Source organism: Podarcis melisellensis (genome assembly GCF_964234715.1).
Source record: "Podarcis melisellensis genome assembly, chromosome: 7".
In the NCBI taxonomy this organism is placed as follows: Eukaryota; Metazoa; Chordata; class Lepidosauria; order Squamata; family Lacertidae; genus Podarcis; species Podarcis melisellensis.
The window spans coordinates 33342720-33354883 of NC_138539.1; the positions used below are offsets into that span (position 1 = coordinate 33342720).

General features: G+C 41.3%; 1 protein-coding gene across 4 annotated transcripts in view; it reads left to right on the forward strand.

The window, feature by feature from the left end:
- The window catches only part of SLCO5A1 (solute carrier organic anion transporter family member 5A1), a 61249-nt gene extending 50207 nt beyond the window's left edge, over window positions 1-11042 (forward strand). For all 4 annotated transcript variants that reach the window (XM_081918415.1, XM_081918417.1, XM_081918418.1 and 1 more), the window contains 4 exons: window positions 6645-6804; window positions 8621-8862; window positions 9774-9838; window positions 10165-11042. In XM_081918415.1, the coding sequence (XP_081774541.1) occupies window positions 6645-6804; window positions 8621-8862; window positions 9774-9838; window positions 10165-10622 (925 nt within the window). In that variant the 3' untranslated portion in view covers window positions 10623-11042. The remainder of the gene's footprint in view (window positions 1-6644; window positions 6805-8620; window positions 8863-9773; window positions 9839-10164) is intronic.
- Window positions 11043-12164: the final 1122 nt, after the last annotated feature.

Here is a 12164-nt window from a genome sequence, read left to right on the forward strand (position 1 = left end):
GTATAAAAAAGATGGACTCCACTTGCACCAGAGTGCAACCAAACAACATTTTAAAAAGGTAGTGGAGCAGCTTTTAAACTGATACCAGGGGGTAAAGTCAACAGGAACTCAGGATCATCTGGTTTCAAATTAATCATTCCTAAGAGATGAACATGGGGTGTGGGTGGTGCTGTGGTTTAAACCACTGTGTCTCTTGAACTTGCCGATTGGAAGGTCGGCGGTTCGAGGCTCCGCTACGGGGTGAGCTCTTGTTGTTCAGTCCTAGCTCCTGCCAATCTAGCAGTTCAAAAGCATGCAGTGCAAGTAGATAAATAGGTACCACTCCGGTGGGAAGGTAAACGGTGTTTCCGTGTGCTGCTCTGGCTTCACCAGAAGTGGCTGAGTCATGCTGGCCACATGACCTGGAAAAACTGCCTGCAAAAGCAGACAAACGCCGGCTCCCTCAGTCTGTAAAGCGAAATGAGCACAACAACCCCAGAGTTGCTTGCGACTGGACTTAACTGTCAGGGGTCCCTTTATCTTTACCTTTAAGGGATGAACATATTTATGACTGTCCACATGATGGTGAGGCAGAGCTAGGCAATATAAGCACAGAGGAACAAGATAGCCGTTCCAAGAGGCCAAAGCACCCTACAACAAAACGCAGGGACATCTTGTATAGTTTATTGCTAATTTTCATCTCCTTCACTTATCTGGCTGCCCCTTTGCCGGCCTTTCCCCCCACTCAGGAGTTAGCCACCTCGTGACATCACTAGGCCCCATCTTTGATTCCCAGACTTTGGGATGTTGGAGACCAGGCAGTCACTGACATCCAGGTCTTGTACGGTAGGTTCCGCCAAATCAGAAACAGTGTGAAAACAGAAGTGTTCAGCAAAATTCCGCAGGCACTAGGACACACACAGAGCGAGGAGGGGTAAGTGGAGGGACAGAAGCCTGCAACCTTATGATGCCTTCATTGTCAAGAGAGCTGCTAACTAATGCCACAGCTCCTGAGTTCCTGCAAGCTTTTCCAATTCTGAGGCACCTGGAGGAGCCATCAGGGTGTAGCATGCGACTAGCAACAGGCACAACAGGGAGCAGGAAATATAAACACCATAATAATCAGTGACATTGAGATCCCAGGGACATTGGGAGTGAGTGCTGCTGTTCGGATTTACAGGTCCCAAAGCATATGTGAAGAAAGAATTTATTTAGGCCTATGGTCTCCAGACTGGAAACCGATCCTAATCCCTGGTACAGGGAAAATGTTTAAAGGGCATTTGTCACTCATGTATAATTAATGTATTGCCACAGTGCCATGCCTGGGTATAAATATAAATCAGGCAGCTAGGAAGATAAGAAGCTTAAAGGGGACTAAAAGGACACCAACCAGTTCCCCAATTCCCTGCACCCACCCATTCAAATCGGGGATGCTGGAGAGAGAAGGGGGCTGTGCCACAAGTTAGTCCTGGAGTCAGAGAAATGATGCTGTGACCTTCATGTCCTGCTTGTGGGCTTCCTTGAAGAATCTGTCTAGCCACAGTTGGAAGCAGCGTACTGGGCTGGATGGTCTGCTCCAGCAGCGCTCTTACATTCTCATATCCGCATGTTTTCACATTTGCCTATCATATCCTTTTTAATCCTCTGTTTTAGGTTTTAAACTCTTAAGAGAAGGGTCTTGTGTCTCCTTTCATAGCTGTAACAGAGCTGTAGGTGCTCTATAAATTCTAGTAAATGGATTTATTTCTTATGCACAGGACCAAAAGCAGAACCTTCTCTTTAAAACCTTGTGACATAAACAAATGCTGCAAAAATATTTGCTTTTCGGCAGATGTATGTATCCTAAAACTATGATGCCAGTGTAATAGGAAGGGTAACTACAGTTTTGGTGGTTCAGTGTAAAAACACAGCTTTTAGTTTGGGAGAAACATTAATATTCCTTTGTGTTTCTTACTCTTAGATTTTGCACTTGGTTGCAAAAGTTGGGAAACTACCGAAAGACTGAAAGGATATTCCATAAATTTATGTTGACACACTCAGTCCTATGCTGATTTGCCATAATTTCCCATTATCATCTGAAAACTCCAGGACTTTCTGTGTATTATATCTTAGGATTGATATTGGCAGCTCGACCATTGTCTAAAGGTTGTTTTTTTGACAGCTAAGCAGGGGCATAGTTAGAGGTTTATAATACAGTGATACTTCAGGTTACATACGCTTCAGGTTTCATACTCTTCAGGTTACAGACTCCGCTAACCCAGAAATAGTGCTTCAGGTTAAGAACTCAGGATGAGAACAGAAATTGTGCTCCGGCGGCGCGGCGGCAGCAGGAGGCCCCATTAGCTAAAGTGGTGCTTCAGGTTAAGTACAGTTTCAGGTTAAGTATGGACCTCCGAAACGAATTAAGTACTTAACCTGAGGTTCCACTGTATTTTCTGTGCTGTGGAGAAAGTGAACATTGGTTATGATAGTCAAATGGAACATTCAGGTTCCAGTGCCTCTGAATTTAAGTTCCTGGTGTGTGCATGTGTGTGGGACAGACAACGGCGATCCTTTGTTGCCCTTCATTGATCTAAAAGTATTTTTATTAAGTTTTTAATGCATGATTGTTAATAACTGAAGCACAAATGTACAATAAATTATAAATCAAGATAAAGTACTTGAGTATTCAAATGCAGAGTAATAAAACCTATGTTCAAATGAGAAATACAAGTAATTAAAGAAAGATGGGGGATTAAAACATGCATTAGCATGCATTAGCATTGAAAGCCAAGTAAGAATATTTTTCTACAATGAGGAAGATGGGGATAGAAGAGCCCAAGAAGCTTTTGAGTCCTGTTTGCAGGATTCCCCAAACCCCTGACACTTTTGGAATAGGATGCTGGAGCTAGTGTCCCTTCTTTTGATCCAAAAGGATCCTTCTTACATCAGACAAACAAGCTAGTTTTCATTGCATTGAGTATAAATGGAAAAATAAAAAGAGCAGTGACAACAGTGAGTTGTTCACGAGTAAATTCATTAGTGAGGGGTCTGTTGTTTACAAGCCGGATACATTCATGTTGTTGTTTATGTTGGCTGCAGCTGTATCTGACTGCTATATGACAAGCCTGAAGGAGTTCACAAAATGTTCCAAATGGCAGCCAGAAATCAGTCATTACTCCACTTCTTAAAGTGCCAGGCTCAACAGCTTCAATTCCTTCTCTCTTCACCTTGATCAGTAATTTGAAGCAAAGATCAGTCACAGCAACAATTCAGTTTTTTGTGCCTCCTTCGTTATGTAGGCTCCTTTAGGGCACAGCAAATTAAATGTATTAACATTTGGGACTTTGAGGGGAATTTCCTTATTTTATTCTAGTCTTCAGTGTTCCTCTCCTCTGTCTTTTTCCTGGGTGATTGTAATTAGTTTTTTGCCTGTGTGTGAGGGTGTTTGTACTCCTTTGTCTCCCTTCGTCCCGATTGTGGATGAGGAGGTAGTGGTGGTGTCGCGGTGTTTACAGTTGGGCTTTTGGGATTCTGGTGGAGTTCATTTTAGAGTGATTGGGCCAGGAGCTTGGCACTTCCTGTGTCTCCTCAGAGAGCAGGAATGTCCTTTCTCTTTCTCTCTCAGAGCTTGTGGGGGGGGGGGCAGTTTCCCTCAACTAACAACCCCAGCAGCTCCTTGGAGTCACATTTCCCTGCCCTCCTCGTCCAAGCAGGATTGCGATCTCGTGGCTCCCTCTTTTTCTCTGACCATCTGTGGCAGCATGCTTTCTGCCGGAGAGAGGAGCCACGTCTGGCGCGCTGCAGACAGTTGGCGGGTTCCCACATTTTTCACTACGTACGCTGGGCAACTGTGCTTTTGAGGGACGGCATCTCCTCAAAGCACTTGGGACCATTTCGTACACTTTGCAAATCCAGGTTTGCTTCAGAGGATACACTCCATAGGGAGTTGTAGCTAATCACTGCTTAAGGAGCTTCCTTCTATGAATTGCATGCTTGCAATGTATTAGGCATAGTCACACTCATCACTCTTGGGGGTCCATCTCCCCAAATATAGGCCTATACCCCCTTGTGCTTATGATGCAATGGAAAGCTTTCTTCGTTTACCCCCAGAAGTCTCCCAAATTCCTGCGGACACTCAGGAAAGGCCTGGAATAAGTACCAGAAGAGCTGAAACTAGAGAAGGGAATTGGGGAAAATCAGGTAGAGGGAGGCTTCTATGAGTGATGCTTGGCCTATCCCCCCACCCCAAATTCCCCACTTCTACTCTAGCCTCTGGAGAATCTCCCAACCTTCAGGAATGTGGTTTTTTTTGGGGGGGGGGTGTCAAGAGAGCTGTGTGGAGAGGAGGAAAAAGGAGTTCACCTTGTGTGAGCATCTTTTGGTCACACACTTGATTGGATAAAGGGTACTCTTGCTTTTCATTCTTTTCATCCTATTTTGAAAAATAAAATCACACCATCTTTGAAACAAACCCTAAGAGTTTTTCCGCTCCTTATGTGGCAGTTGCGTTCACTGTCACTGCTTAAAACGTAGAGCTGTTTTTCAAATTCCTGAGTAACACTGAAGGTGAACAACACTTCGTTTAGAAATCTAATTCACTTTTTTGGTCCCCCTTCCTCCAATGAGAGCTAAGTAATGCTTCAAAATCCAGTGCTCACCATAAAACAAAATGATGACTTAAAAATTTCTCAGTGCTGTGTTCTTATTTGAGTTCACTGCTTATTTATTCAAACAGTATCGAACTGTTCATAAAAGACATGTGTAAATATAATCAGCTTTCAAAAAGCTTTTATGTTTTGCAGAATGTTATTTGTTTGTTGAGAGCTTCGCAGTGAGCTTTGGTCAGTGATGTCTTTTCAGTGTTGGTCATGAATATTCAATAGAATTTCTGCTGCAGACAAAAGAAGCACCCTTTTTGTTTTCTTCTACTGCAAAACTTAGTCTTGCCTCTGTTATAATTGACTGAAGCAAATACTTTAGCCCAGTACTATAAATACAGTAATTAGAAAATGCATTGATAGCTGAAGAATACCTTTAATAAAATGTATTTTTTTAAATCAGATAATTTAAAAGTACATAAATACATTGGGTAGAAAAACCTATAGAAGGTAGCATTATACATAAGAGTAATATTAGCTCACTGGGGCACAATATAATGATTAAAGATCATTTTAAAAGGCAAAGAGACTCAGACTCTTACAAGTCTTATTTATTCATTTTATTTAAATATTTATAAGCTGTCTTGCTGGGCCAAGTCCAGGTTTCTATGGAAACCTGTGCTGTATCCTTTTTATTGATATTTATGGTACTTTCCTACTAACTTATGCAATAATAGATGACTGGAATTTTCATTTTCTGCTATGCAGGTATGTATGCTTACTAAACAGATGTTTTTGAGGGATAGATGTGGTTTTTAATATTCTGTTGGGAGCTGCCCAGAGTGGCTGGGGAAACCCAGCTGGATGGATGGGGTATAAATACATTATTATTATTATTATTATTATTATTATTATTATTATTATTATTATTATTATTCTAGTAATTTGCATGGTTATATGCAGGCAACAGAACTGAAACAATAACAACTATATAGTTAGGAACTTTTATTATTTAGTCAGTTTAAGCAAGATGTGTATCTGAATGGTTTTGGAATCAGAAATTATCTTAGTCAAGATTTAGCATATTGAAAATGGTCTAAACTCCATCTAGATGGATGGCCAACAGACCCCTTTTGTTCAAGGGTAGAAGCATGAGCTCTTCTCCTCTATCAGTAGTAACTAAGAGCTCATTTGCATCTTACTGCATCAAGCACCAATCTACATGTGATGCTGTGTAAAAGCAAAGTGTGAAGATGCACATGTCCAAATACACAGTGGACAGAGAATTTCAGTCCATGTATGGGGCCCCATGTCTTCCCTTCATATAACTGCTGTGTAAGTGCAGTGAACTCTAGTGTCCCTGCAGTGCCACATAAAATGTGGATCCACCTACATAAAAATGGATTAGTAATTGTATGACTGGAGAAAACAATTTCTAAAGTATCTGTGCCAATGCGGGAATATTTCAGAATAAAGGAGCAAACTAAAAGTGACAGGTGCCCCACCTCCTTTATTCGATATCCTGCCTCTTGTAGGATTCCTGCCCCCTCAAAGTGCTATTTCGCCACCCTAAACATTGTTTTTGGGGTGGGTTATGATCCATTTGGATGCTTGTCTTGTTGCCCATGACCCCATGGACTGTGTTTCAAGTCATCGTCCCCATATGACCCCAAAACCTTAGGAGCTCCAGTCACGCCCAACCAATAAACACAAAGAACACAAAAGTGCAATCAGCATTTCTGTTTGAGAAATATTGTTGATAAGTTCTAATATTTGCTGTTGCTGATACAAGAGGCAGGCAAGTCTGATCTTAAATGGTGTCATCAGACCCACAATGCAGCACTCCAAAATATCACATTTGTGGGGAATCCTAAACCTGTCCTAAAAGGAGGCAGGACTTCTAGTGAAAATGGGGCAGGGCACATCTCACAAGTCACTTTTCGTTTGACAAATGGTAGTATTCTTCTTCTTCTTTTATATGCTGCCCTACACACGCAGGTCTCAGGGTGGTTCCCCTGCTCTTACAGCTATAACTATTTAACATTTTATTCACCTAATGCATACTGTAATCTTCTTTTTCTGTAGTCCTACACTCACCATGGCACATAGGAATCTCACCGGGAGCTGTAACGTCAACTGTGGCTGCAAAATCCATGAATATGAACCCGTGTGTGGGTCAGATGGAATCACATATTTCAACCCTTGTCTGGCTGGTTGCATCAGCAGTGGAAATCATAGCACAGGGGTAAGGATATCCACAAGTACACAAACTCTGCTTCTCATGCCATGCAGAAAAAACACTTAAGCAAGTAAGGTCATTACCCCTTTCTTCCATTTTCAATGCTACCCATCCCCAAACCACTCACTCACGAGACAGGCATTAGCTCAACAGCAGAGCACATGCTTTTCTGGCAGAAAGTCCCAGATTAAACCCCTGGTATATGCTGAAACCCCAAAGAGCCACTGCTAGTCAGTCCAGACACTACTAATCTAGATAGACCAATGATCTGACTTGACATAAGGCAAGTTCCTAAAGATACTGACATATAGCTTAACAGAAAATGACAGTTGCTCCTCTACTGAATGAGATCCCCAGGCTTAAGCATGGAAAAATATCTTCGACTGAAATAGGAGACCTTCTTCTTCAGACGTAATATTCAGCTTACAAGATTTGCAAAACCTTTTTGTGCTTTCACAGCCAAGGAGGGCTTCTGTTCTTCAAATGATCTAACCTCAGGCATTCCTTAAATCCAATTGCTATTATAGTCTTTCCGCCTTAAGATCCTGTTCTTCTAAAAGGGGAGGGTCTCCTTCCTTCCATAACTAACTGAAGATGTGTTAGTGCTCTTTTTAGAACACACAGAAAGGGTGGGTGTTTCCACTCAGGGAGGCAGTACATTTGGATTTTGCGAGCTATACTGATTAAACACCCACCAGCAAATCTTTCTCAGGGAAGCTGCTAGCCTGCCCCACACTAGCCAATCAGTAGCTGTAACTCAGTCATCTCCAACCCTGGTTTCTCCTAGATGTTACTGGGCTACAACCCCCATCATTCCCAGCTCACATGGCCAATGGCCAGGAATGGTGGGAGTTGTAGTCCCAACAACATCTGGGGGGAAGCAAGGTTGGAGAAGGTTGTAGTAGCTAAATGGTTGTGTAATCTGCTACTCCCCCCCCCCCCAGTTGCTCAATGCTATATCCTTGTTTGCCTATCCTACTCAGTTGTCCAGCTCTACTCCTGGCCTAATTTCCCACTTGTGCTGCCCAGCTCTTCTAATACATAACTCTACTTTGTCCTAACCTCTCCTGCCAGACCCACCATAGTGTGTTTAAAGAACTAACTTCTTTTGCCTTGATTTCTGCACTGACTTCTCTTAGACTCTAAAGTCTTTAGCAGCTCATTACTTCTAGCCCAGTATTTCCCAAAATTTTCCCCTCATGGAGCTCTTTAAAAATGTTGAGGGTCTTGGAGGACCGACCACTCAATGGTTTTTCTGCTTGTTGTGGCAATTGTAATGGGCTGTGCTGGATTCTGCCTGCATTTTTATTGCTCCTTTTATTTCTTGGATTTTATTTTATTGCATTACAGTTTGAATGCCATATAAGCAATAAGAGCTGTAAAAATAGTTAAAAATCAAATTGAATATTTAATGCAGGCATGCCACAGACCACAAAAATTAAGCTTGCTGATCACGTGTGGTCCATGGACCAGTTTGGGAACCTTGTTCTAGCCCACAAGGAACTGCATGATTATATAGGATGGAACTCCAATTTACCTCTGCAAGCACATGTTCCAAACCTGCATTTGTGTAGGTAACAGGTGTGTGCAGGTGTTGTTTTTTAGGAGAGAATAGGGGGTGGAAGATGGGGAGTGCTTAATAATTTGCACTGATTCTTTCCTATAAATACCTGGCCCCTTCCTTAGCGTTGTAAGACAATATAAGATCAATAAGTCACTTTCAGTTTCCCCCTAGCTAGCGCATTGTGCCAATTCAATGGAAGCATAAAATACAAACAAGAAACCTTAGCATTTGATGCTCCTTGTCTTTGATGTTCCACAGATAAGAAATTATACAGAATGTGCCTGTGTCCAAAGCAGACAAGTTATTACACCACCGACAGTTGGACAGCGCAGTCAGCTGAGAGTGGTGATCGTCAAAACATATCTCAATGAGAATGGTTATGCTGTGTCTGGGAAGTGTAATCGAACCTGCAATACACTCATTCCATTCCTCATTTTTCTCTTCATTGTTACGCTCATCACAGCATGTGCCCAGCCATCAGCAATCATAGTAACACTCAGGTGAGAGGTGCCTGAATTATTACAGTTTTATTAGAGGGATAGTATGCTGTTACCAGGTTCTGGGGATCTGTGTCATCTTCAACAGGATATGCCTTATCCTCATTTATCTGATAATAGATATCGAGGTGACCCCTTTGATATATTTTAGTTATATGCACCCAGTTCACAGAGGCACTTGAAGATAAAGTGTGAGAGAGGGACACAGTAGGAGTGGGTTATTGCAGATGAAACCACTTATTAAACAATCTAGGAGGGGATTCAGTCGGGAAGAAATGGATCCGCTGCTTTATTTGACCTCACTAGTTCAGAATGTATATGGTGAACTCCTTTTAAAAAAAATAATTTTAATGGGTTGAAGTGGTGAAGATGATCTGTGATCTTCTCAGCTGGCTTCACACAATACTTCTAAGAAGACCTAGGTCCTAGAAGCAGCATGGAAGCTACTTTTCTTTCTGGATAAAGTCAGTCCATTTATTACATTCATCAAATGATACAATTTAGTAGAAACAGAATAAAAGTCATAAAAGGAATACAGATATTACAGAGGAAACAAAAACGAGTCCTTTGCTGCCTTTGGCTTCCAAATTCTTGTATGCCCTGAGCTCTCCAAAGTAGGGTGGAGAAGCAGTTTAATGGGGATAGAAAACAAAGCCCAATAAAAGAGTTGATTCAATCAGGATGCAAAACTTTTTAGTTTGCTTCGTCACTTAAATTACTTTAAGCCTTTGGATTTGAGTCTATATTAACTGCCTTGTTTGCACTTAACTCCGTGAATGCTTTTTTTTGTATACTAATAAGTGGACTCTCAACTTATTCTCAATAAGGATTTTATTTTTAATTAAGAGAAATTGAAGGTATTACTAAATATGCCTTGCAGTTTAAGGCTTTAAAATACCATGTGTCTTTTTTAGGTCTGTGGAAGATGGCGAGAGGCCTTTTGCACTTGGGATGCAATTTGTTTTATTAAGAACCCTTGGTAAGTGTAGTCATGTAGGGGTAACTTATTGTTTCAGATCATAGTATTTAGGAAAATTATTGCAAAAATACGTAATTGGATGGAGTTAAATTTGAGACACTAGTTTTGGCTTGGAGCCCAGTTGAGTAAGTTGCTTTGCTACATTTGAACCCACTTATTGGTAAATATCATCCACAAGATCTTTTGCCCCTTCTTAAACTTTAGGTATGTGTAGTTCTTTGCAAAGTATTTTGGCCTTTGCAAAGCAAACCGGTTTTATTATGCAATTGTATATTACCTGTTTTAATCTGGGAGTCAATTAATCTTAATCTTCCTGTTTATTTCAGCATACATTCCCACTCCAATTTATTTTGGAGCTGTCATTGACACGACCTGCATGCTGTGGCAACAGGAGTGTGGTGTGCAAGGCTCATGTTGGGAATACGATGTGACGTCGTTCCGTTTCGTCTACTTTGGTCTGGCTGCTGGCCTAAAATGTGTTGGATTCCTGTTCATTTTCCTCGCCTGGTACTCCATAAAATACAAAGAAGAGAAGCTGCAAAGGCAGATGTGGAGGGGCTCATCTATCAACACAGTGAGTGAGGTGGTGGGGAACACCGGAGCTCAGCAAAACTATGCACGGACTAGATCCTGCCCCACTTTTAGCTCTCAAGGCGAACATACTGAAGATGCTGGTCCGTCACTAGGGATGCATTACATAGCGCAGACCTATCCTGGCCCCCTTACAGAAGCAATAAATGCCCCAGATGAAAAGGCTTCAGAAGTACCCACTCCTGAGATATAGAGCCCTTTGGTAACCTCAAATTTGGTTTGTTGGTCAGTTTTTAAGTATGGGGCCTTTGGAAACACCCGTGCCTTCTTTTTCTTAACCTGATCTGCAACAGATAACAAACCAACAAAGCTTAATGCACAGAGCCATGACCTATCTGAGGGCTGGAAACCTCAAAACAACCCAGGTAGCTCTTTCTTCCCTTTTTGGGAAGGGAGTTTTAAAACATGTTTGTAAGTATTTCAGCTGTGTCTGTTCAATCCCCAAGTTCCAGGCAAGTGTTAAAAAAGGCAGAACTCAAGATTGACAGAAATGAATATCCAAAGTTACAAAGCAAGTAAGGTAATGCATCCACAACTCCTGGACTGGGGAGGAGTAAGTATTTATTTTGATTTCTGTTACAAAGCACAACTAAAACCAGTCTCAGCTATGCAACTTGGATTGGATAACTTTTTTGTTCTGTGTATCTATTTTCCCTCCAAATTTCTCAAATCATCTGAATTAGAAAAGAGGGCATTTTTGTTATATTTTAAATAAAGAGTACTTGAAACCATAGAACAGTTAAATGCACTGGGTATGGTCTGAAATTCTAAGGCATAGTAGTTTGAACCTGTTCAATTCATTTAATTCTAGCATGATGAAGTAGTATTTTTTAGTTTAGCGCAGAAAATTATAACCACCAGTAATTTTAGTATTGATCCGTAGTAATATTAAAGCGTTTAAAATATGTGCACAAAGAGCAGCTCGGTATTTGTATATTCTTGCAACAAAGAGATAATCTGCCACAGATACTCTAATACTGCTTTCACCAATTCCACACCCAAAAAGGATCACCTTTTGGGGGTTGTGGCAATTTGAGAAGAATCTCACGTTAATTAAAGCTGGTAGAATTGCACAGTGGTTTGCTTATTTTGTCAAATGAACAGATCGCCATTCACATATCTCATCATGCACTAAGTGTCATTCTGAGTATGTGATAGTGCAATTAAATGCCTGTTTTGCCATGTGGCCTGCTGTAATGCGCACTGAATTCTTTCCAATTCCCCAAGGGCGAATTGTTGGGCAAGTGATGCATGGCTGTAGGACAGCCAGAGCTGATCTCCCCTTGCTGCAGTGTTAGAGGATACATGTGTACATAGGTTCCAAGGTATGGAGAAACAGAGATTTCAAAAGCTACATATAGAATAGTTGTGTGATTCTTCCATCTTACAGTTGGGTGGTTTTTTGTGTGCCAACTAACCAGAGGTAGTCTAGATGAGAGCATTGTCACTAGGACAAGATGCTTAATGCTTTCCCATCTTTACTCAAAGATTACACCCTTCAGCGTCTCTCATGCTGTTCTCCCTCTTGTCTTTTTCTGATAGGTGGGGCAACAGCTTGGAAGGGCGGTGGATTTCTGAGTGGGCATCTAGCACGAAGGAAAAGTTAAGCAGCTGTGCCTGCTCTTCCTCCATTTAACTTGGGGTTTTTTTTACTTTATATATTTTAAAACTGTTGATGGAAAGAATCACATAGCTAAGTGTTGTATATAGTTGGATTCAAAGTTCCAGGTTTTCT